At 44.1% G+C, this 26,702-nt stretch overlaps 1 protein-coding gene across 1 annotated transcript in view; it reads right to left on the bottom strand.

Moving 5' to 3' along the window:
* LOC144683657 (tetraspanin-2-like) overlaps nt 1-25,626 on the bottom strand; it is a 262,207-nt gene extending 236,581 nt beyond the window's left edge. The window contains exon 1 of the mRNA XM_078546908.1: nt 25,488-25,626. Within this exon, the coding sequence (XP_078403034.1) occupies nt 25,488-25,583 (96 nt within the window). The 5' untranslated portion in view covers nt 25,584-25,626. The remainder of the gene's footprint in view (nt 1-25,487) is intronic.
* Nucleotides 25,627-26,702: the final 1,076 nt, after the last annotated feature.

The raw sequence follows: 26,702 nt of genomic DNA on the forward strand, positions 1-26,702 counted from the left end.
CCAATGCCTTGTACAGTTACAACAACACTTCCCTATTTTTATACTCTATTCCTTTAGCAATAACTGCCAAAATTCTGTCTTCCTTATTACCTGCTGTACCTGCATACTAGCTTTCAGCGATTCATGCACGAGGACACCCGGATCCCTCTGTACGGAAGCATTTTGAAGTTTCTCTCCATTTAAATAATAAGTCATTTTTTTGTTCTTCTGACCAAAATGGTTAACCTCACACTTATCCACGTTAAACTCCATCTGACAAATTTTGGCCCATTCACCTAACCTGTCCATATCCATTTGTAAATTTCTTATTTCTTCATTGCAACTTTCTTTCGCACCTATTTTGGTGTCATCTGCAAATTTAGCTACAGTACCTTCTATCCTTGAATCCAAGTCATTAATATAGATTGTAAATAGTTGGGGCCCAAGGACCAAACCCTGTGGCACCCCACTAGTTACAGCTTGCCATCCAGAAAAAGATCCATTTATCCCGGCTGTCTGCTTTCTGTTGATTAGCCAATCCTCTATCCAAGCTAATATATTACCCCTAACTCCATGTGATCTTATCTTGTGTATTAATCTTTTGTGCGGCACCTTATCAAAGGCCTTCTGGAATTCCAGATATATACATCTACAGGATCCCCATTATTCACTTTGCTTGTCACATCTTCAAAGAACTCTAGCAAATTAGTCAAACACGATTTACTCTTCATAAAACCATGCTGACTCTGATGGATTGCATTTTGACTTTACAAATGCCCCATTACTACTTCCTTAGTAATGAATTCCAACAATTTCCCAACGACCAGTTAAACTAACTGGTCTATAGTTTCCTACTTTCTGCCTCCCCCCTTTTTGAATAAGGGTGTTATATTAGCATTTTTCCAATCCACTGGAACCTTTCCAGAATCCAAGGAATTTTGGAATATTATAGCCAATGCATCCACTATCTCTGCTGCCACTTCCTTTAAGACCCTGGGATGTAAGCCATCAGGCCCTGAGGACTTGTCACCCTTTAATCCCAATAGTTTGTTCAGTACTTTTTCTCTAGTGATGGTGATTGTTCTAAGTTCCTCCTTCTCTATACCCTCTGCACTACCTGTTACTATTGGGGTGGTACTAGTGTCCTCCACCATGAAAACTGAGGCAAAATATTGATTAAGCAGTTTTTACATTTTACGCTAATTTTCTTTCATAATTTACCTTTACTCTTTTTATTATTTTTTTAGTAACCCTTTGTTAATCTTTAAAAGTTCCCCAACCTCCCAGCCTGCCATTATCTTTGCAATTTGGTATGCCTTAGTTTTTGCCTTTATGTTATCTTTAACTTCCTTGCTTATCCATGGATGCTTTCCCCCGCTCTTACCATCTCTTTGGAATATATTTTACTTGGGAGGAATTGAATATCTCCTTAAATATCTGCCACTGTTCATCAACTGTCCTACCTTGTAGTCTTCCTGCCCAGTCCACGAGGCCAAATCTGCCCTCATGCCTATGTAGTTACCTTTGTTTAACTCCAGAACACTAGTGTGGGACTCAAGTATCTCGCTCTCAAACTGAACTTGAAATTCTAGCATGCTATGATCACTCTTCCCTGGAGGATCCTTTACTATGAGATCATTAATTAATCCCATCTCATTACACAAAACTAAATCCAGAGTAGCCTGCTCCCTGGTTGGTTCCACAACATATTGGCCAAGAAACAACCTTTAATACACTCTATGAACTCTCCCTCGAGGCTACCCTTGCCAATTTGATTAGTCCAGTCTATGTGCATATTAAAATCACTCATGATTATTGCTGTGCCTTTCTTACATGCTCCCAGTATTTCCTGGTTTATATTGTGCCCTACTGCTAAACTACTGTTTGGGAACCTATAGATTACTCCCACCAGGTACTTATTTCCCTTGCTATTTCTTATTTCTACCCAGATTGACCCTATGTCTTGCTCTCCAGTGTCTATATCATTCCTCACTATAACACTGATCTCTTCCTTTACTAACAAAGCTACACCACCTCCTTTTCCTTCCTGCCTATCCTTCCGAAACACTGAGTACCCTTGGATATTCAACTCCCAAACCTGTTCTCCCTGTAACCATGTCCCAGTAATCGCCACCAAATCATACCTATTTATCTCTGTTTGCGCTGTTAACTCATTAGTTTTATTCCGAATGCTACGCGCATTCAGATACAAAGCCTTTAAGTTTGCCCTTTTGTCAATTTTCCCTACTCTTATATGATTCTTTGGTGCAATATGCACACACTCTGTCCCTTCCTTTCACTTTTTGGTAACAATCAGCCTCGTCACTAACCTGCACTCTTACCCTCTTCTTAAACTTTGATTTTTTATATTTCCATGCAACTGAACCCTCCCCCCCAACTATTTAGTTTAAAGCCCTATCTACAACCCTAGTTATGTGATTCGCCAGGACACTGGTCCCAGCATGATTCAAGTGGAGCCCATCCGAACGGAATAGCTCCCTCTTTCCCCAGTATTGGTGCCAATGTCCCATGAATTCAAACCCATTTCTCCCACACCAATCTTTGAGCCACACATTTACCTCTTTAACCTTATTGAACCTGTGCCAATTAGCTCATGGCTCAGGTAGTAATCCAGAGATTATTGAAGATTCTTGGAAAAACAGCACGGCATCTGAGATCCTAGGATCATTAAACGTCAGCACCAGGATTGTTTCGACAACAACAACCTAGACATAGGCTAGCTTCTAGTTGACGTCTCACAGATCTTACATATCTAACAAGAAATCACCAGCGAAGAACGCCAGATGCCACCATATAAAACACATGCTCAGGTCAAACTCAGAGAGATGAAGAATGGCGGGAAAACAAGGTTAATGAGCTTCAAGCAGCTGCCAATAAAAATGACCTGAAGGTCTGCAATGAGTCAATGGCCCCAAAACCAACAATATGACAGCCATCCTCAGCAAATGGCAATCAACTCCTAATAAATAAGCATGAGAGTCTCTCCTGTTGTGCAGAGAACTTCAGCAATCCCCTAAATCAACAATCCATAGTGTGCTATGATACCACTGAACCTCACTCTGGAAGAACTTGCTCTCAATCCTTCACAAGCAGAAGCCACGAAGGCCATAAAGCAGCTTTCCATGGGCAAGTGGCTGGGAGCTGACAGCATCCCACCTGAAGTATTCAAGTATGGAGGGGCTCTCATGGTTAGGAAACTCACTAGTCTCTTCTGCCTAATCTGGAATCAGGGCACTGTGTCCCAAGGTGACAAGGATGCCTCAATAACTCATCTCTACAAACAGAAAGGAAACAAGTCCATCTATGACAATCAACATGGAACATCACTTCTTTCAACAGGAGGAAAAATTCTTGTAAGGAAAATTCTTGCAATCAATGTGTCACTCACCTCCTTGACTCTGTGTACCCAGAATCACAGTGTGGCTTCCGTACAGGACAGAGAACAGTGATTTTTGATTTTTTTGACATGATTTTTGTAGCATGTCAAATTCAAGAAAAGTCCCACAAACAGAATAAGAACCTCTTTATGGTGTTTGTTGACCTGACCAAGGTTTTTGACACAATAAAATTGGGAAGGTCTATGGAAGCTTCTACACAAATATGGCTGACCTGAAAAGATGACCAGTGTCATTTGCTTGTTTCGTGATGGCCAGAATGATGCAAAGTGGTACGTCATTGGATACCTTTCCTGTCACTAACAGCATCAAGCAAGGCCATGAATTGGCTCCAGCTCTGTTTGCCATATACTTCTTGGCCATGTTCCAGTGTGCACTCGAAGATCTCCACACATTCAATTCAGGACAGACAGTAACCTCTTCAACTCGCAAAGCTGCAAGACTTTTACAAAGATCATTGAGCAGCTATTGAGTGAATTCTTGTTTGTGAACAACTGTGCACACTCCAGAGGACATTCAGCTGTGTGTTGATCACTTTGCTCTAGACTCAGAATATTTTGGCCTGATAATAAGTCTGAAGAAGACAGAGATCTTGTATCAACCCTCCCCTGGCCATGTACCCCAAGGCCCCACAATCACTATCAACAACATACCCTCTGTTCAGTACAGAAGTTTTGCTATTGGGTGTCTCCTCTCCAATAACACTACGCTGGTTGACAAAATCAACCATCAAATGGCAAAAGCTAGCTCAGCATTTGGCAGACTCTGGAAAGAGCATAGAGTTTGTCTCAGAACAAAGACAAAGTCTACCAGGCAGTAGCTCTTCCATCATGACTTTATTCATCATCAAAATGGCTGCTTTTTGCGTGCATGGTAAGCAATTTAGGAATTAAAATGTTAAAGGCAAGTTAATCCTGATTGGGAAACAGATAATAAACTCTGACGTAAATGCAATTCAAACAAGCCTGTGTTTATTACACTTAGAAGGTAACTTTTCTTTATCTTCAAGGTCCGAGTTAATTAACAGTATGAAAACCATGAACAATAGGGGGTCTTCTAACTGAGCACAACAAAGCCAAGATATCTGCCCTTCAATAAAAGATTGAAATTATGTATGTCATTTCCAATTGAAAGCAGTGTTGTAAACATGGTGTTTCTTCATGGACCCAGGGAGTCTGGATTGTTGTCGAACTCCATTAGCAATGTAAATTATTCATATGGGTTATAGAATCATAGGGAAAAATTTTTAGCTCGGTGGGCACACGCCCGAACCGCTCGAGCGTAAAATGACGTGCGTTGACATCGGGCGAGCGCAATATTTTGGTCGGTGGGCGTGCACCAGAGTTGGCAGCATGCCCACCAACAATTAAAAGGCCTGTTAAGGCCATTAACGTATCAATTGACTGACATTTCTCGCTGCCCATCCAATCTTATGGCACGAAAAGGACAAGCCGGCCTTTGCATTTTTTAGGAAACCTCATCCATGGGCGGGATGAGGTTTCAAACAGCAAATAAAAATAAAATAAAAATTTTAAATTTAATTACTAACATGTCCCCACTCATGTGACAGAGTCACATGAGAGGACATGTCTTATTACATTTTTCATGTCTTTATTAAATTTTTTTAACACTCTTCATCCCCCCTGAGACAGCTCTGTGCCTCAGGGAGATTATCAAGTGCGCACTCGCGTGCACGTGCAAAGTTCATGCTCACCCCGCTGCTGCTCGCCTTTCACACTGGGTGGGCCTTAATTGGCCCACCAGCGTGAAATCACCTCCCGGCCTCGATCGCAGGCGGCAGTCAGCTTCCCAACCGCCCCACCTGCCCCACTGAACCTGCCCGACAAGGGCAAGATTCTGCCCAGAGAGTAGCATGGAAAGTAAAATAATGTGTTGGAAAATATTCCAAAGCATGCCACATTGTCATTGAGATGGACTGTTGGAGTGGAAGGTTCTTTTGTTTAATTTATGCATGTGCGTTCACTGACAGAAGCAAGCAGCTCAGTTTGGGGAACAGACAGAGGCTGCGGCTGCTTTGCTTTAGTGTAGACTGTCTCTCACCAGATTGAGTGAGCTAACAGAAGATGACAGTCAGTTAGGCCTGCCCTCCAACCACAGAAAACACTAACTTCATCATCTACCATGTGGAATATGGGTGGGGCTCCATCTCAGTTTGGATTTCATGAGGTAAAAGCAGCTGGAAGATTTGCTATAGCTTACATCTAGTGGAAGAAATCTAAAGTGGTCCCCACAGGACCTTGTTACAGAAAGCAGTCAGCAGAGTTAGCCTGGAAAACTGTGGGAAGATATTTGAGTATCTACCGGCAACCCAAACAAGCAGCTGATGCAACCACAGTCAGGAGGTCGGTAAAGGAAAGTTGGGGTTGGTGGCCAAAATGTTACTAGAAGGAGACCCATAGAATCTAATCTCAGAGGACAGCTGGAACACTGAGGAGAATTGAAGTGAGTTCTAGAGGGCTGTGGCATACCACAGGGTTGGTCCCATGAAAAGCAAGTGAACCTTCAAGATTTTGTCAGATAAGGGAACTCTTGGGTGGGGGGTGGGGGGGAGTAAAAAGTAGAATGAAGTTTATGGCATTAGTCTTTATAAGCTAATGTGTCAAGTGTTACATTTTCCTTTATATACAATAAAATTTGTTTTTGTTTAAAAACATGAAACTTGTGGCCTAATTCTAACGGATAATTGCTGGGTGTTTGGATTTTTTCTTTAAACATTCAAAGTCCCTAACAGGATTGTAACAGTAGATCCATCTGTTGTGCATTCTAATGTGGCTATGCAGTCCAATGGCGACCTGCGTGGCTTTCCCCAATACGGGAAGGGGTGAATTATCGGATTTTTGTTGGGACTGCCCAGTCTTTCTAGCCTATCTTTTGTCCTTAGCTGACTGTATTTTTTACTCTTCAAAAGGAAACAATGGCGCTCCTCGAGATCACTCCCCAGGTAGTTCTTTCTTGTGAGTTTTTCTCCTGCTCTGTGATGAACATACCACATTTCCTGAGGTTCACCTTCAAAGACTCCTTGAACCTTAATCTTGGCCTACCTCACAAATTTAACTTGTGAATACATAACCACCTTTGGGGTTTTATCATCAGTCGTATGTACATCATGTCTACTCCATTGGAGCTGGGCTCTGATGGCGAGTGCTTCAATTACAGACATTTCTGCTTTTTGAAGTGCCTTTTTGTTGGGCACTTTGTTCTCCCATTTGATGCCCATGATGCTTCGAATGCATCTCATGTGGAACCTGTTCAATTGTTTAATATGTCTGGAGTAGGTAGACCGTGTCTCTCAGGCATATCAGAGGGTAGGTATACCATGACTTAGTCTCTTTCATAAATGGGCATATGCTGAGCTTGCTCAGGCAATTCTATTAAAACCTTGCTCACTGTCAATCTTCACACTTCTGGAGTTTGTGCTTCCAAGCTAGGTGAAGTCACCCACAGCATTCAGCCCCATGTCATTAATAGTTGTAGTAAATGGGGTATAGTCAGAATCTGGTGATGGTTGGAGTACCTCTGTCTTTGTTATGCTGGTGGTTAGCCCATGGTCATCAGCTGCTTTGATAAACACTCCATGATCTGTTGAAGACCATGCTCAATGTGACACAAGGACACAGTCATTGGCTAACAGCAATTCCCATATCATCTCTGCAGATAGTTGAGGATTTCAATCGTCTCAGGTTGAAGAGATTGCCATCTGTTCTGAATTGGATATATATTCCATCAACATTTCCAACAAATGCCCCAGAAAGCTTGGTAGCAAAGAATATAGTGAAGGGCATGGGGCCCTGACACACCCTGCTTCACACCACTTGTTATATCAAAGAGGCCAGTATATTCACCACAGTCAGAGCCTCTGGCTGTCACTGCACTGTGAAACTGCTTTATCAGGCCATCCAGCTGAGAATTTCCACAAGAGCTGTCTGTTTACTATGTCAAAGGCCTTCATCAGGTAAAAGGCACAGAATAGTTCCCTTTGTTGTTTGTGCCATTTCTCTTGTATTTGCCAAATGGTGAAGGTTATTTCACAAGTGCCCCTGCCTTTATTAACCCACTTTGGCTTTCTGGCAGCACACGCTCTGTTATTTGGCTTACTAGTCTGTTGAATGGAACTATTCCTGGGGAATGGTTTAGTGATCCCAGATTCTCTGAGTTTAATGGCTCGCTGAGGTCCCCCAGATTTGTGGATTTCCCCTGGTATCCTGTCTGAGCTTGGAGCTTTCTTTGAGGGTAGGGATCTGATGGCTTTGTCAACCTCCACAACAGAGGGTTTGCTGTCCAGGTTTTCACATTTGATTCAGTCTGCAAGCTTTGCTACCCATTTACAGTGGATGGGCAGTTAAACACATCCCTCAACTGAACCCCAAAGTGCTCTTTGATAAGTGTCCTCTCCATCAGGAGAGATTTCCTGTTAGTGTTGAGAACAGGTGAGTAGCCACACAAGTGTGGACCGTCTTCAGAGCTTTACAGAAGTTCCTCATGCTGTGCCAATCAGTGTAGGCTTGAAGCTCGCTGGCTTGTTTACTCCACCATGTGTCTTGCCTCCTCCACAGCTTCTGTTGCAGGTTCCTTTCACTCTCCTGGAATGGTTTCTTAGCAGTGAGGGTATCTTTGTTTCCTAGCCGTACTATACATGCTGCATTTTTCTCCACAGCAGTTACTTAATGTGATTGTCATTTTCATCAAAACAATCTTGGTGGTTTCTTTCCTGTGTTCCAGCACATCATTCGGACTGTTGATTATCATCAGAACTGTTGATTATTAGGACTGTTGATTGAAGGTTGACCTGTCACTTGAGTTTTCTTTGGGAGGGCGGGCGTTCCTCAAGTCTGAATCTGAATTGTTCACAGTGCTTTGCAGATTCCAGTTTCTGCTCAGGTAGCTTTCTTGGGAGTCTAGTACAGGTTGGTTTTCAATTTGGGGATAGAGTAAATGTCATCTGTCACTCTGCTCCCCTCATAACCCTGGGGACTGTACCATCTTTGATGTTGCTCTGCCAGCTGCTGCCAACGTTTAGGCCTTGGTGCATCGCAGTGTCTTTGTACTTCACCTTCTAGTTACAAGTGGAGTTGGTGCTTGATGTATTCCAGCAGACTCAGGAGAGCATGCCATTACTGTTTCATTTCCCCTGGACACTATCCCAGGCCTTGCATGGAAGTCCCCAGCACAATGAGCTTGTCCTCCTGTGGAGTATTTGCAATCGCTCTGTCCAGGTCCTCACACAAAGGCAATCGTTTATACCCCTGGGGAGAGTATCCAGACTTATTGCAATGTCAGACTTGATAACAAAGCTGATATCTTCCTCTCACCCCTCATCTTTAGCTACCTATCAGGAAGAATGTGTAGCCTACTGTTGGGTCCTATGGATCCTCGCCACACGCCTGTTGTGAGAGGTGGCCGAGTTGGTACTATTGATAGAGTTGATCAGCAGACACTTCTTGGGTGGAAACTCTTAGTTTATTTACAAAGGTATTCAGCAGCAACTAAACATGTGCTTACATTTCAAGCTCTATCTTTACACTACTAACTACTGAGGTGGACCACACTACTCTCCTATTGGATACTAAGATCGTGTGATCTTCCTTTATAACATTCTTCTTAAAGGTATATTACACATCAGATAAATCCATAATTACCACACCTGCTGTTAGCTCTGTTAGCTGGCAGCCCTCTGTTGGCGAGTTTCACTTAATGCAGCAGTGTGAATGTTTATCACGATAGCGCCCTGCTAAACAGCACAGTTTTACACCAGGGTCAGGAGCTCTGAATTCAGTACTAGCTAGCAGAGCAACATCAAAGATGTTACAGTCCCCAGGGTTATGAGGGGAGCAGAGTGACAGAATGGTTACAGCCCATTGTCAGAAAACAGCACAGTTTTGCACCAGGGTCAGAAGCTGACAGACTTCAGAATTACGACAGAATAACAGAATGGTCACAGCCCATTCCGTCTGTGCTGTACTGAAGGACCAATTCACCTCACGCCATTCCCCTGTCTTCTCCTCGTAACTCTGCACATTCTTCCTTTTCAGATAATAATCCAATTCCCTTTTGAATGCCTCGATTGAATCTGCCTCCACCACACTCTCAGGCAGTACAGTCCAGATCCTAACCACTCACTGCATGAAACATTTTTGCTCAGGCATTGCTTCTTTTGTTAATTATTTTAAAATTGTGCCTTTCTGTCCTCAATCCTTCCACCAATGGGAACCGTTTCTCCCTGTCTACTGTCTCCAGACCCCTCATGATTTTGAATACCTCGATCAAATCACCTCTCAGCCTTCTCTTCTCCAAGGAGAGCAGTCCCGGATTCTCCAATCTAACTACATAGCTGAAGTTCCTCATCCATGGAACCATTCTCGTGAATATTTTCTGCACTCTCTCTAATGCCTTCACATCCTTCTGAAAGTGTGGCTCCCAGAACTGGACACAATATTCCAGCTGAGGCCAAATTAGTGTTTTATACAAGTTCAACATTGATCTTGTACTCAATGCCCCTATTAATAAAACCTATGATACTGTAGGCTCTATTAACTGCTCTCTCAACCTGTCCTGCCATCTTCAATGGCTTATGCACATTTACATCTGGGTCCCTTTGCTCCTGCACCCTCTTTAAAATTATACCCTTTCTTTTATATTGTCTCTCCATGTTCCTCCTACCAAATGAATCACTTCACATTTCTCTGCATTGAATTTCATCTGCTACCTCTCCGCCCATTCCACCAACTTGTCTACGTCCCTTCGAAGTTCGACACCATCCTCCTCACAGTTCACAATGCTTCCAAGTTTTGTGTCATCCACAAATTTTGAAGTTGTGCCCTGTACATAAATGTCTAGGGTTCCAACACTGACCCGTGGGGAACTCCACTACAAACATTACTCCAGCCCAACAAACATCCGTAACCACTACTCTCTGTTTCCTGTCACTCAGTCAATTCCGTATCCAGGTTGCTACTGTCCCTTTTATTCCATGAGCTATAACTTTGCTCACAAGTGTGACACTGTATAAAACACCTTTTGGAAGTCATTGTACATCACAGCACCCAAGACTAAGGAAGATTGGAAAATTATGGCCAGTGCCTCTGCAATTTCCACTCTCACTTCCCTCAGTATCCTTGGATGCATCTCATCCGGTCACAGTGTCTTAATAACTTTAAAGTACAGGCAGCCTATCCAACATCTCTTGCTTATCAATTTTAAACCCTTCTAGTGTCTGAATTACAGATGGTGGTGTAGCAGTAATGTCCCTGGACTAATAATCCAGAGGCCCAGCCTAATGCTCTGGGGACAGGGGTTCAAATCTCACCACAGTAGCTGGAATGTAAAGCTAGTCTCAGTAATGGTGGTCATGAAAACATTGTTGATTGTTACAAAAACCCATCTGGTTCACTAATGCCCTTTAGGGAAGGAAATCTGTTGTCCTTACCTGGCCTACATGTGACTCCAGACCCACAGCAATGTGGTTGACTCTGAACTGCCCTCTGAAATGGCCTAGCAAGCCACTCAGTTGAAGGGCAATTAGGGATGGGTAACAAATGCTGGCAACCCACATCCCATGAAATAATAAAGAAAAACATCCATGATCTGTGCAGCATCTTCCTCCTTGATAAAGACAGATGTAAAGTAGAGTTACCAAGTAGAGCTTGTATGTTCCAGTTTTTCCTCCTTTCTGTCTTGTACACAATGTACTGTCGTATGTGGGTAAATACTAAAGGAGTACAGGATGTGTGCGAAGGAGTGAGTAAGCAGACAAGAAAACATGCATGAGGGTTGATGACAGTGGAGATGGATTGCCCTTGGCCAGCCCTACTCTCTATCTTGAACATCAATTCTGAGTGGCTTGACAGCTGGAAATGTGGTCGACTGCAGTGGATGATGTGCAGCACCTTCTCTACCTGTGTCGCTGAACTTCACAGATGTCTACACAGCTATGCTGCAGTGCTTTCAGTAGTAGAAAGGGCAAAAAACATTTCCTCTGCTGCATCAGTCAATGCAGGGTTTTTTTTGTGCATTTAAGAGACTGGTTGGAGATAGGCACTCTCTCATGTGGGTAGACACCAGCCCACATGCTGCCCTCACCTGGTTTGGCCTGCAAACCGACACAGTTACCACAGTGTGGCTGCTATGTGGAACCACAGGTGAGAGCTGGGAAGTGTCGAGGACCAGGTACAGTTATCCATTCACCTGTGAAGCAGGATGTGGCTCACCCCTGCAGAAGGGACTACTTCTGACACACAGCTACAAGCAGTGTGTACCTTCTACAAGATGCACTGCAGGAATTCACCAAGGCTCCTTCGACAGCATCTTCCAAACTCACGACCACTACCATCTAGAAGGACAAGGGCAGCAGATAGATGGGAACACCAACACGTGGAAGTTCCCCTCCAAGTCACTCACCATCCTGACTTGGAAATATATCAGCCGTTCCTTCACTGTTGCTGGGTCAAAATCCTGGAACTCACTCCCTAAAAGCACTGTGGGTGTACCTACACCACATGGACTGCAGCGGTTCAAGAAGGCAGCTCACCACCACCTTCTCAAGGGCAACTAGGGATGGGTAATAAATGCTTGCCCAGCCAGTGATGCCCACACCTCGCGAATAAGTTTTAATGAAAAAGGATAGACAGAGTGAGAGAGTTTAGGATTAAATGTATAGAGAGAGTGAGAAGGTTTGATGTTAACGGGTGATCTTTCGATTAGTCGGATGAAGTTTGAGGTGTGTGCATACAGTGTTAGTCACTCAGTTCCTTTACACAGCCACAAAGCATGAGGTAATGGACAAATGTTGTCATCTGTGGAAAAATGGGCCACAGCTGTCTCAGTCTACTCATTCTGCACTTTGCTGCTGCAAGTGAAACGGAGATTGTTTTAATCTCACTGACTGTTAGTAGCTGTGCTGATCCCAGTGCCCACAGCTCTCCTTCAGATTCCTGTAAGAATACAGCTCGAGGTTAGAATTGGACATAACTACCAATGGGATTGGCAAATTGAAAGCAAGATGAATGTGTGTAGGTTACATCCTGACACAGTGACAGAGGTTCAACCATGTACAGAGGATAACTCACAGTGTGAGCCCAAACTGAAGCTTCCGGAAGGAATGCTGACACGCAGCATAGGGTGATGAAACTGAGGTGGTGGCTGGAGGTTTGCTCAGGCATGCAGAAAACAAGCTAAATACAGCCTCACAAATTTAGCACATCTGGCAAACACATTCTGCGGCACTGGCCATTTTAAATTAGGCACAACACCAGGATGTGGGAGTAAACAGCATCCCCACAGACAGGGCACAGAGCTCCAGGGAGTACACACTGGCAAGTGGAGAGGCCTGGGCTTCCCAGCTCTCAACTGTACTGCTACTCTGAGAGCCTTTCAATCTAAATGGGGATTAAAGGCCCCAGGGCAGGGGTGGGTGTGTAGGGAAAGGGTGGTTATAGTGAAGAGTTGAGGGCCGTGTAGGCCCAGGGTAGGGGTGGGTGTGTGCAGCTGTGTGGGGGAGGAGTGTAGGCCCACTGCTGCTACCAACATTCATGTCTGCTGTTCACAATCCTGACAACACAGGAATTTTGGGTCTTAAACACAGAGGCAGCAAAAGGAGAATTAGAGGTATGGATTTGAAGGAAGGAATTGTAGGGATCTGATGACAGGCTAGGGTGTTAGCTGGATGCTATGGGGAAGTCCTGAAGAGAGGGATTAATAGAAATGTTAAAGTCCTTAGGGTGCAGTATTAGCAAATTTGGGGGATGTTCATTTGAAGGATTAGGGTGCGCCCAGGAGAGCTTGGTGGAAGAGTTGGCATCCTAAGTGCACCTTCAATGGAAGGGTTCGAGTCCTCAGGAGAGGGGCTTCAATCGATGGGTTAGGGTCTCAGAGGGAGGGGTTCGATAACGCGTTAGAATCTCAGAGGGAGGGGTTCGATAACGTGTTAGGGTCTCAGAGGGAGGGGTTCGATAATGGGTTAGGGTCTCAGAGGGAAGGGTTCGATAATGGGTTAGGGTTTCAGAGGGAGGGTTTCTATAATGGGTTATGGTCTCGGGGGAGGTTTGATAATGGGTTAGGATCTCAGAGGGAGGGGTTTGATAATGGGTTGGGGTCTCGGGAGGGGGGTTTGATAATGGGTTAGGGTCTCATAGGGAGAAGCTCGATGAGGGGTTTGGGTTCCAAAGGGAGGTGTTTGGTGGTTTCAATAGTGCCTCCTCAGCAGTATTAATTTTCAATTCATCATTTGCCAGTGTGTTTTTGTATTTCTTGATGCTGATGAGCGATTAAAATTGAGAACTTGTGATGTTCTAACACCTACCCTTCTGACTTATTGGTTAGAGCCAAGAAAACCCCAACAACCAGCTGGCCACGTTTATTGCCCCTCGGGGGTTACCCTGACAGTGTCATGATGGGGCAGTACAATGAAGGGGCTTGTTAGATGGCACCGAGACAGTGGGGGTCAGCTGCGTAGAGTGCCACTGGAGTCACCTGTCAGACAGATGGCTTAAAGAATCTGGCAAATTTTACGATCTGGTGTCAGCCACAAACAAACAAAGTATTAATTTCACTCCACACCTTCTCACAGTGGATAGAGAGAAACATAGCAGAACAGGCCACCCCTTATTCCCAGTCCCTGACCCAGGAACAGAGCTATTCCACACTTCCTAATCTAGTTACCTACAGCTCACTGCCAGCTCCCTGCCTGCGAAATGCTGTCTCAGACATTCCTAGCTGGAATTCCTCACTCCCTGTCTCCCTCAGCCTATCCTGAAATCACTGTTCCAGGGGAAGGGTCTCAGAACATCCCAGATTGAACACAGTTTGTAGAGGAATTACTGTACACAATGAAAGCTGTGCAATGTTTTACAGAGCCATTTTGGATAAAAGCACTCACTTCACATTGTCCCACTTTATCCCTCTTTCTATCTCTTTCTATGTTGTCTCTCAATTCTCTCTCTCCACTTGTTTTCCATTTCTGAATCCATTTCCTTCCTCTGATTCTCTCCATTCCCCTCTATTTGTTTTTCTGCTCCCCTCTCTCTGCCTCATTCTCCTGTTTCACTCTCACTCCCTCTCTATCCATTCCCCATCACTCTCACTCTCTGCCTGTTCTGCCATGTCTCTCTCTATTCATTCATTCCCCTCTCTCTCAATCCATCCCTATCCATTCCCATGTCCCTCCCTCTCTCTTTTCTCTGTCAGTTCCATAGCCTCTCTCCCTCAATCCATTCTATCCATTCCCGACCCTCTCTCTGTTCCCAGACCTCACTCTCAATCCATTCACCCCCATGCCTCTCTCTCTCTATTTCTTCCTGCATCTCAGGAGCCTCCTCTCGACAAAGGCAGACATAGATGGTGAAATTCATCATCACCTCCAATGTGTCAGCTCAGCCTTCGGCCAACTGAGATTGAGAGTATTTGGGGATCAGGATCTCAAACCTGAGACTAAGGCCATGGTTTACTGATCAGCAGTGATCTCCACACTCCTGTACACTTCAGAGACTCAGACAACCTACAGCAGATACCTTAAAGCACTGGAGAAATTGGGTGGCAAGAAAGGAGTCCAACAGCAGTCCTCTCCCAAGCTAACATGCCTGCATCAAGGCACTAGTCACTCAAAACCAGCTCCTCTAGTATGCCTAACACCAGACTCCTGAAGCAACTGCTCTACTCAGAACATGGTTACACCAGGAGTCTCCCAAGGAGGACAGCGGAAACGCTTTAGGGATGTCTTCAAAGCATCCCTGAAGAGGTCAAACAACCCCGCCAACTCATGGGAGACCCTGGCTTGTGACCGACCAAAATGGTTTATATGGGAAGGCACTGAACATTTCGAGAGACTTCATTGGGAATGTGTAGAGGTGAAATTGAGGCATCAGAGAGAGTTTACAAACCTCCCAACAACCCATCGACCTAAACCTTCAAGTACCACCTGATCCACATGCAACAAAGTCTGCCTGTTGCACATTGGACTTTTCAGCCATCTCAGAACCCATCGAACTGGAGTGAAAGCAATTTATCATCAATCCCAAGGGACTGCCTAAGAAGATTTGTTCCAGTCTCTCTTCCTTCATTCACTCTCATTCCCCACTCAAACTGCAAGCAGATTCTTGATGAAGTGTTAGTTATTGCAGCTGGCAGTTGACTGTGTGTCGTAATAAGTGTACTTCTAGTTGTATATTCAGGCAATATCTGCTGAAACAGTGCATGGTAAATCTGCTAAAAATAGGTAAGAGAGAATTTGCTGAGTAGAACAGGTGGAATAAAGTGATGAGTGATGTAAACCAAAGGACAGTGGTAAAGAAATAATAATAATCAGAGCAATGAATTTGATATTGAAGATTAAAATTAAAGTTAACTAAACAGAAGATACCAACATTAAAGAGATTTCCTGATTTGTTCATGGGATGGGGGTGTCACTAACAAGGCCAATATCTGTTGCCCTTCCTGACTGAAGCAAAAATCTGGTGCATGGTTTCTATGTTTTAGAATATAACATTCAGTTTTAGGAATTTAGGAGTGTAAAATGAATGGAATTGGGAAACTGATAATAACTCTGACGTAAATGCAAACAAACCTGGGTTTATTACAATTAGAAGGTAAATTGAACTTATCTTCAAGGTCAGAGTTAACAGTGTGAAAACCGTAAACAATAGGGGGTCTTCTATCTGAGCACAAAGGAGTCAAAATATCTGCCCTTTAATAAAGGATTTAAATGATGTTTATTGTTTCCAGTTGAAAGGAATCTGAAAGCAGCTTTGTAAACATAGGGCAGAATTTTGCTGTCGGCGAGCAGGGGGTGGGGCCCGCTCGCCGACATGTAAAATGACACGGGATGGTGTCGGGGGAAACCCCCGACTTCACCGCGCCCCATGTAAATTTTCAGGAAGGCAGGGGCGCAGCAAAATCAGCTGTGCATTCGCCGACCTGTCAATGGCCACTTGAGGCCATTGACAGATCAATTAAAGTATTTAGTGTACCTGCTCATCCAACCTTAAGGTTGGTGGGCAGGCCAGGAGCCCCGGCGGCAAACAGATAAAACATGAAACCTCATCCACCGGCGGGATGAGGTTTCATCCAGGGTTTTTAAATTTTTAATAAAGTTATGATGTTAATTATGAACATGTCTCATCTCATGTGACATTGTCACATGAGGGGGACATGTTAGGGAATTTATTTTTTTCTATTTTTAATATTTTTAAAAGTGTAAGCGATCTCCCTGAGGCAGCACTTAGCCTCAGGGAGATATGCGCTCTTTCATGCGCATGCGTGAAAGAGCACACTCTCACTTTTGGGGAATCCTCCCCGCCCGCACAGGAAGCACATAGCGCTTCCCGCCGGACGTCATGCTGGGTGGGCCTTAATTGGTCCACCCACATAAAATGGCAGCGGGGCCTGTTTCTCTGGTGGGGATTGGCTCCCTGCCCGCCGGCGATTGGGTCAGGCCCGCCCGCCTGACAGGCAGAAAATTCTGCCCATAGGGTTTCTTCATGGACTCAGAGAATCTGGAGAAAGGGTTGTAGAACTCCATTGGCAATATGGGTTACAAATTCAAAAAGTAGCATGGCAGATAAAATATTCCTAACATCTAACAATTAACTGACAGAACCATGCCACAAGATTTCACATTTTTAAGCAAAAACAAACTTTATTGTATATCAAAATTAATTTTAAAAAGCACTATTAACTTTACACTATCATTTACAACTCATATATTATGAACTCAGTTTTACTTTGTACTCCCCCCATCAAGAATTCCCAAACACGTTCCAACAATCTTGAAAGTGAATTCACTTCTCCAGAGACCAAATCAAAAGTATGCCATAGCCCTCCAGAATTCACTTTAATTCTCCTTGGTATTTCAGCTATCCTTGGACATAAGATTCTATAGAGGCCCTTCCATTAGTTTTTTGACTATGTGACCCTCTACCTTTTCTTTACAGATGCCACTGCTAATTGTTTAGATTGCCAGCAGATCTCAATTACTTTGCCACAGATTTCCAAACTAACACTGCTGACTGCTTTCTACAAAAAGGCTCTATGAGGACCACTGTGGATTTCTTCCACTAGCTGTAAACTAGATCAAATCTTCCAGCTGCTTTTGCCCTCATGAAATCCAAACTGAATTATTATGAATTAAGCTTCACCTCCTGTGGGCTCTCTCTATCCAGTGAGGTGCAGCCTACAGCACAGTAAAGCTGCAACTGTCTTGATTTCCCAAACTGAACTTTTAGTTTCTGTCAGCCACCATCTCAGATACATTAAACAAAGGAACCTCCTAACACTCATAGACTATCTCCATGGCTATGTGGCAAGCTTTGGGGTGTTCAAGCAGAAATGCAAACAAATTATTTTAACTTCAACACAATTCTCTGATTCTGTAACCCATATGATTACTTTCTATTTCGAATGGATGTATTTGCCCTTCTCCAGACTCCCTGTTCCACGAAGAAGTCCAGAGATGGGTCACCCATTGTTTATTTTTTGTAAAATAAACATGGGTTTATTAAATCCACTTGTTTGATTTTCCTTTATATTAGAGTTGTTTATCAATTTCTTAACCAGGCTTTTTCATTTATCTTACATCTTTCACTTTAATTTCTAAAACTAAAAATTATATTCTAAAACATATGATTTGTGAATTATATTTTCTCAACACTTGATATACTTAAAAGTGTTAATGGTGCAGTTTTATCAAACTGAAAATAGGTTTATCATAAAAAATAAGCATTTTTAATTAGAGAGTCTAGTTCACGATCTGGGGGCAATCCAATTTTCTGTGACTGAAAATGAATTTTAAAAAGGATACAAAACCGTGAATTGATAGCCCAAATAGAAATAAATATGTATGACCTGATCGCCATTTCTGAGGCATGTTTGTGAGGTAACCATGCTGGGACCTAAATATTCAATGGTATTTGACATTCTGGAAGGACAAGAAACGAGAAAAAGATGGTGGGGTAGCTGTTAATTAGGATGAAATTAGTACAGTAGTGAAGGATGACTGTAGTTCAGAAGATCAAGATGTAGTATTAGTTTGGTTAGAGATAAGAAATAGCAAAGGTAAGAAGTCACTTGTGGGAGTCGTTTATGGGCCCCTAACAGCGGCTACGTTATAGGACAGAGTATACAGAATGAAATAATGAGGCAGCAAGAAAGATACTGAAATAATTGTGCTGCCTTTAATCTTCACATCGATTGGACAAATCAAAATGGCAAAGGTAGCCTGGAGGATGAGTTCATAGAGTGCATTTGGGAGAATTTTTTGGAATAGTATATTTTAGTGCCAACTAGGAAGCAGGCTATTATAGACCTCCTAATGTGCAATGAAACAAAACTAATTAATCACTTCATAGTAAAGGAGCTTCTAGGCAACAGTCATCATCACATGATAGAATTTCACATTCAGTTTGAGGGTGAGAAGTGGGGGTCTTAATAAAGGCAATTGCAAGGGTATGAGTATGGAGTTGACTAAAGTGAACTGGGAAAATAGGTTAAAAAGTAGAACAGTAAATAAACAACGGCAGACATTTAAGGAAACATTCCATAACTCTCATAACTCACATATAAATAGTAAAAGGAGGAGTAGGGCCAATTAGGGACCAAAAAGGGGACTTACACATAGAGACAGAGGGCATAACTGAGGTATTAAATACTTTGCATTTGTCTTTACCAAGGAAGAAGATGCTATCTGGGCGATGGTGCAAGAGGAGGTCTTTCAGACATTTGAAAGGTTTCAAATTGATAAGGAGGTGGTATTGGATAGGTTATCTATACGAAAACAAAAACAGAATTACTTGGAAAAACTCAGCAGGTCTGGCAGCATCGGCGGAGAAGAAAAGAGTTGACGTTTCGAGTCCTCATGACCCTTCAACAGAACAGAACTTCAGTTCTGCTGAAGGGTCATGAGGACTCGAAACATCAACTCTTTTCTTCTCCGCCGATGCTGCCAGACCTGCTGAGTTTTTCCAGGTAATTCTGTTTTTGTTTTGGATTTCCAGCATCCGCAGTAGTTTTTTGTTTTTATCTATACGAAACATCGATAAGTCACCAGGACCGGGTGAGAAACATCCAAGGATACTGAGGGAAGTGAGAGTGGAAATTGCGGAGGCACTGGCCATAATTTTTCAGTCTTCCTTAGACTCAGGGGTGGTGCCTGAGGACTGGAGAATTGCAAATGTTATACCCTTGTTCAAAAAATGGTGTAAAGATAAGCCCAGCAACCATAGACCAGTCGGTTTAACCTCAGTGGTGGGGAAACAGCGAGAAACAATAATTAGGGGCAAAATTAATAGACAAATGTAGGTTAATTAAGGAAAGCCAGCATGAATTTCTTAAAGAAAAATCATGTTTAACTAAATTGCTGGAGTTTTTGAAGAAGTTAGAGAGGGTTGATGAGGGCAATGCTAGTGATGTGCTGTACATGGACTTACAGCTTTTGATACAATATCGCACAACAGACTTGTGAACAAAGTTATAAATCATGGAATAACAGGGGCAGTAGCAGCATAGATGTGAAATTGGCTGATTGACTGGAAGCAGAGTAGTGGCTAATGGATATTGTTCAAACTGGACAAAGGTTTGTAGTAGAGTTCCCCAGGAGTCAGTGTTGGAACACTTGCTTTTCCTGATATATATTAATGACTTAGGCCTTGGTGTAAAGGGCACAATTTCAACATTTGTGGATGATATGAAACTTGGAAGAATTGTTAAGTCTGAGGAGGAGAATGTAGAACTTCAAAGGGACATAGACAAGTTGGTGGAATGGGTGGAGTGGTGGCTGATGAAGTTCACTGTGGAGAAATATGAAGTGATTAATTTTAGTAGGAAGAATATAGAGAGACAATACAAAATAAAGGATACAACTCCAGAAGGGGTGGAGTAGCAGAGGGACCTGATTGTATATGTGCATAAATCATTGAAGATGGCAGGACAGGTTGAGAGAGCAGTTAAAATGCATACAGTATTCTAGGCTTTATTAATAGGGGCATAGAGTACAAGAGCAAGGAGGTTATGTTGAAAAGTAGAAGTCATGAGGTCAGCCTCAGCTGGAGTACTGCATCCAGTTCTGCGCATTGCACTTTCTAGAGGATGTGAAGGCATTGGAGAGAGTGCAGAAAAGATTCACGAGAATGGTTCCAGGGATGAGGAACTTCAGCTATGTAGACAGATTGGAGAAGTTAGGACTGTTTCCTTGGAGGAGAGAAGGCTGAGAGAGGATTTGATAAAAGTTTTCAAAATCATGAGGGGCCTGGACAGAGTAGATAGAGAGAAACTGTTCCCACTGGTTAAAGGATCAAGAACGAGAGGGCACAGATTGAAAGTAATTGGCAAAAGAAGCTATAAAGCTATATGAGAAAAGACTTCTTCACTTAGCGAGTGGTTAAGGTCTGCACTGCCTGAGAGTGTGGTGGACGCAGGTTCAATTGAGGCATTCATGAAGGAATTAGACTGTTATCTGTAAAGGAACAATGTTCAGGGTTATGGGGAGAGGGCTGGAGAGGCACTGGGTGAATTGCTCATTGGGATAGCTGGTGCAGACATGATGGGCTGAATGGCCTTCTTCTGCAATGTAACAATTCTCTCAGCAAATATATATTCCAGTGAGAAAGAAAGATTTTCAGTAAAGGATGCACCATGCATAGCTAACTAAGAAAGTTAAGGATAGTACCAAATTGAAAGAAAAGTGTAGAATACTGCAAAGATTGGTGGTCAGTCAGAGGTTGGGCAGATTTTAGAAACCGCAAAGAATGACTAAAAAATGAGGAGGGAGAAATTAGAGTATGAGAGAAAGCTACCAAGAAATATAAAAACAGGTAGTAAGAGTTTCTACAGTTTTAGAAATAATAGAGTAAGTAACGTGAACATTGGTCCCTTAGAGGGTGAAACTGGAGAATTAAAAATGGGAATTAAGGAAATGGTGGAAGCATTGAACAGGTATTTTGTATCAGTCATCACTGCAGAAGGTGCAAAACATCCCAAGAGTACTTGAAAATCAAGAGGTAAATGGAAGGGAGAAACTTAAAACAATCACAATCACTCGGGAAAAGGTACTGGGAAAACTATTAGAACTAAAGGTTGACAAGTCCCCTGGACCTGATGGCTTTCATCCTAGGGTCTTAAAGGGAGTGGCTGCAGAGATAATGGATACATTGGTTGTTATCATCCAAAATTCCCTAGATTTTGGAAAGGCCATAGTGGATTGGAACATCACAAATGTAACACCTCTAATCAAGAAAGGAAGGAGACAGAAAGCAGAAAACTATAGGCCAGTTAGCCTAACATTTGTCATTTGGAAATGTTGGAATCTATTATTAAGGAGGTTATAGTGGGGCACTTAGAAAATCTCAATATAATCAGGCAGAGTCAGTGTCAGCATGGTTTTGTGAAAGAGATATCATATTTGACTACTTTATTGGAGTTCTTTGAGGAAGTAACAAGCAAGGTGAATAAAGGGAGATGTGCTGTACTTGGATTTCCAAAAGACATTTAATAAGGTGCCATGTTAAAGGTTACCATGCAAAATAGGAGCTCATGGTGTAAGGGGTAACGTATTAGCATGGATAGAGGATTGGTTAGTTAACAGGAAGCAGAGAGTAGGGATAAACAGGTCATTTCCATGTTGGCAGGCTGTTATTAGTGGAGTGCCACAGGGATCAGTGCTGGGGCCTCAACAATTTATAAACAATATCAATGACCTGGATGAAGGGACCAAATGTATTCTTAAATTTGCTGATGACACAAAGATATGTAGGAAAGTAAATTGAAAAGAGGACATAACGAGTCTGCAAAGGGACATAGATAGATTAAGTGCTTGGGCAAAAATTTGAGAGCTGGAGTATAATGTGGGAAAGTGTGAACTTGTTTACTTTGGCAGGTAGAATAGAAAAGTGGCATACTATTTAAAGTAGTATATTATTTACATGGAGAGAGATTACAAAACTTTCAGGTACAGAGTGATCTGGGTGTCCTGAATCAGGAAAAGTTAGTACGCAGGTACAGTAAGTGATTAGGAAGGCAAATGGAATACTGTTGTTTATTTCAACGGGAATGGAATATAAAAGTAGGGATGTTTTGCTGCAGTTGTTGGTGAGACCACATCTGGAGTACTATGTACAGTTTTGGTCTCCTTTTTTAAGACACGATTGAAATGCGTCAGAAACAGGTCATACAAGGTTCACTTGACTGATACCTGGGATGGGAGGTTATCTTATGAGGAAAGGTCAGACAGTTTGAGCCTGTATCTACTGGAGTTTAGAAGAATGAGAGGTGATCTTATTAAAACATATAAGATCCTGAGAGGAGTTCACAGGATGGATGCTGAGAGGATGTTTCCCCTTGTGGGGGGGTAATCTAGATCTAGGGAACATAGTTTAAAGCATTTATATCTTTTCTTAAATAAGGAGACCAAAACTGTGCAAAGTACCCCTGATGTGATTTCACCAACTCACTGTACAACTGTAGCAAAACATCCCTACTTTTATATACCATTCCCCTTGCAATAAACAACATTCCATTTGACTTCCTAATCATTTGCTGTAGATCAAGATGTTCAAAATCGTGAAGAGATCAGGAGGAATCTTTTCTCACAGTCATTAATCTGTGGAACTCTCTTCCCCAGACTCATCTCTGATAGCATAAAAATAGATAATAAAAACAGATAAATAGAATGTACAACCTCCACTGATGAATCAGTTCTCCCCCATGTTGAACACCACTTGGACAATTAAACACTTCACTGGAGGAGGAGGCTCCACAAATATCCCCATCCTCTACGATGGAGGAGCCCAGCAAAAGACAAGGCTGAAGAATGTGAAGGCCTTAGAGAGAGTGCAGAGGGGATTTACTAGAATAATAAAAGCAAAAAACTGCGGATGCTGGAAATCCAAAACAAAAACAAAAATACCTGGAAAAACTCAGCAGGTCTGGCAGCATCTGCTCCTCTCCGCAGATGCTGTCAGACCTGCTGAGTTTTTCCAGGTATTTTTGTTTTTGTTTACTAGAATGATACCATGGACATGGGACTTCAGTTATATAAAGAGGCTGGAGAAGTTTCAATCATTCTCCTTGAAGCGGAGAAGATTAACAACAGATACATACATACATACATACAAACATTAGGAGCAGGAGTAGGCCATTCAGCCCCTCAACCCCGCTCCACCATTCAATAAAATCATGGCTGATCTGATTGTGGCCTCAAGCTCCACATTCCGCCTACCCCCTATAACCTTTGACCATTTGCGACTCCTCAGGTACTGAAGCAGTCCATGTTCAAATGCAGCAAGACCTGGACAATATCCAGGCTTGGGCTGACAAGTGGCAAGTAACATTCACCACACAAGTGTCAGGCAATGCCCATCTCCAACAAGAGAGAATCCAAACATCGCACCTTGATGTTCAATGGCATAACCATCACTGAATCCCCCACTATCAACATCCTGGCATTGACCAGAAACTGAACTGGACTAACCAAATAAATACTGTGGCTACAAGAGCAGGTCAGAGGCTAGGAATCGTACACCGAGTAACTCACCTCCTGACTCCCCAAAGCCTGTCCACCATCTACAAGCCACAAGTCAAGAGTGTGATGGAATACTCTCCACTTGCCTGGATAAGTGCAGCTCCAACAACACTAAAGAAGCTTGACACCATCCAGGACAAAGCAGCTTTATTGGTACCACATCCACAAACATTCACTCCCTCCACCACCGACGCACAGTAGCCGCAGTGTGTACCATCTACAAGATGCACCAAGGCTCCTTCAACAACACCTTCCAAACCCACGACTACTACCAGCTAGAAGGACAAGGGCAGCAGATAAATGGGAACACCACCGCCTGGAAATTTCCCTCCAAGCCACTCACCATCCTGACTTGGAAATATATCGGCCGTTCCTTCACTTGTCACTGGGTCAAAATCCTGGAACTTCCTTCCTAACAGCACTGTGGGTGTACCTACACCACAGGGACTGCAATGGTTTAAGAAGGCAGCTCACCACCACCTTCTCAAGGGCAATTAGGGATGGACAATAAATGCTGGCCCAGACAGCGAAGCCCACATCCTGTAAATGAATTTTTAAAAAAGAATCTAGCTATCTTAAAAATATTCAATGACCCTGCCTCCACCGCTCTCTGGGGAAGAGAATTCCACAGACTCATGGTGCTCAGAGAAAACAATCTCCTCACCTCCATCTTAATGGGAAACCCCTTATTTTTAAACTGTGTCCCCTCGTTCTAGTCTCTCCCATGAAGGGAAACATTCTTTCAGCGTCTACCATGTCAAGTTCCCTCAGGATCTTATATGTTTCAATAAGATCACCTCTCATTCTTCTAAACTCCAATGGATACAGGCCCAACTTGCTCAACCTTTCCTCATAAAATAATCCTCCCAATCCCAGGAATCAGTCACATGTACCTTATCTGAACTGACTCTAATGCATTTATATCCTGTCTTAAATAAGGAGACCAAAACTGTACATAATACTCCTGTACAATTGTAGCAAAACTTCCCTACTTTTATATTCCATTCATCTTGTAATAAACAATAACGTTCCATTTGCCTTGCTAATCACTTGCTGTGGATAAAGATGTTCGAAATGATGAAGAGTTTTAATAAAGGAGAAACAGTTTTCAGTGATAGGCTAGAGTAGTTACCACAAACACTGGCTCCCAGCTGTTGGATGGAATGGTGTTTCTGAACTGTAAATACTACTTGGTTACCAGAGGAAACAGATTTAAGGTAATTTGTTAAAAAAAAAACCCAGAGCGAACACGAGGAAACAATAATGCACAGGAGGAGTTGCTGTGATCTGGAATGTGCTGCCTGAAAGGGCGCGGGGAACAGGTTCAATCATAACTTCCAAAGAGAATTGACAAAACTATTGAAAACGAAACATTACGGGCTTTGGGGAAGGAGGGGGGCTAATTGGGTAGTTCTTTCCAAGAGCCAGCACAGTAACGATGGGCCGAATAGAGGCCCTCGGTGCTACATCTTTCTCTCAATTCCATCTCTCTCCGTTCCTTCCTCTAACCGTCCCGCTGTCTGTCGCCTCTCCCTGTCTATCTGTCCCCTTCCCGCTGTCCCTCAGTCACTCACCCAGAAGAAGAGGTTGAATGTAAAGAGCAGATACTTCATGCACCTCATTCCACCCGAAACACTGCCCATGGTGAATGCGGGACAGGAGTGGAGCATTCCCGAACCGGCACAACGTTAAAGGGACAGAGCAGAGTCCGCCCAGAAAGGTGGAGCAAAGATACAGAGAATGACGGAGAAGGAGAAAGTGAGAGGGAGGGAGAGAGAAAGTGAGAGGGGGAAGAGGAGTGAGAGGGAGGGGAGAGGGGAGAGAGAGAGGGAGGGAGAGGAGGGAGAGAGAGAGGGAGAGAGAGGGGGGGAGAGGGGAGAGAGGGAGGGGAGAGAGGGAGGGGAGAGGGGAGAGAGGGAGGGGAGAGGGGAGAGGGGAGAGGGGAGAGAGAGAGAGAGGGAGGGGAGAGGGGAGAGAGAGAGGGGAGAGGGGAGAGAGAGGGAGGGGAGAGGGGAGAGAGAGGGAGGGGAGAGGGGGAGAGAGAGGGAGGGGAGAGGGGGGGAGAGAGAGGGAGGGGAGAGGGGGGGAGAGAGGCAGGGGAGAGGGGGAGAGAGGGAGGGGAGAGAGGGGGGAGAGAGGGAGGGGAGAGGGGGGAGAGAGGGAGGGGAGAGGGGGGAGAGAGGGAGGGGAGAGGGGGGAGAGAGGGAGGGGAGAGGGGGGAGAGAGGGAGGGGAGAGGGGGGAGAGAGGGAGGGGAGAGGGGGGAGAGAGGGAGGGGAGAGGGGGGAGAGAGGGAGGGGAGAGGGGGGAGAGAGGGAGGGGAGAGGGGGGAGAGAGGGAGGGGAGAGGGGGGAGAGAGGGAGGGGAGAGGGGGGAGAGAGGGAGGGGAGAGGGGGGAGAGAGGGAGGGGAGAGGGGGGAGAGAGGGAGGGGAGAGGGGGAGAGAGGGAGGGGAGAGGGGGAGAGGGGGAGAGAGGGAGGGGAGAGGGGGAGAGAGGGAGGGGAGAGGGGGAGAGGGGGAGAGAGGGAGGGGAGAGGGGGAGAGGGGGAGAGAGGGAGGGGAGAGGGGGAGAGGGGGAGAGAGGGAGGGGAGAGGGGGAGAGAGGGAGGGGAGAGGGGGAGAGAGAGAGGGAGGGGAGAGAGAGAGGGAGGGGAGAGAGAGAGGGAGGGGAGAGAGAGAGGGAGGGGAGAGGGGAGAGAGAGGGAGGGGAGAGGGGGGAGAGGGGGGAGAGAGGGAGAGGGAGGGGAGAGGGGGGGGGGAGAGGGAGGGGAGAGGGGGGAGAGGGGGGAG

This window comes from Cetorhinus maximus, chromosome 8, assembly GCF_964194155.1.
Source record: "Cetorhinus maximus chromosome 8, sCetMax3.hap1.1, whole genome shotgun sequence".
NCBI lineage: Eukaryota > Metazoa > Chordata > Chondrichthyes > Lamniformes > Cetorhinidae > Cetorhinus > Cetorhinus maximus.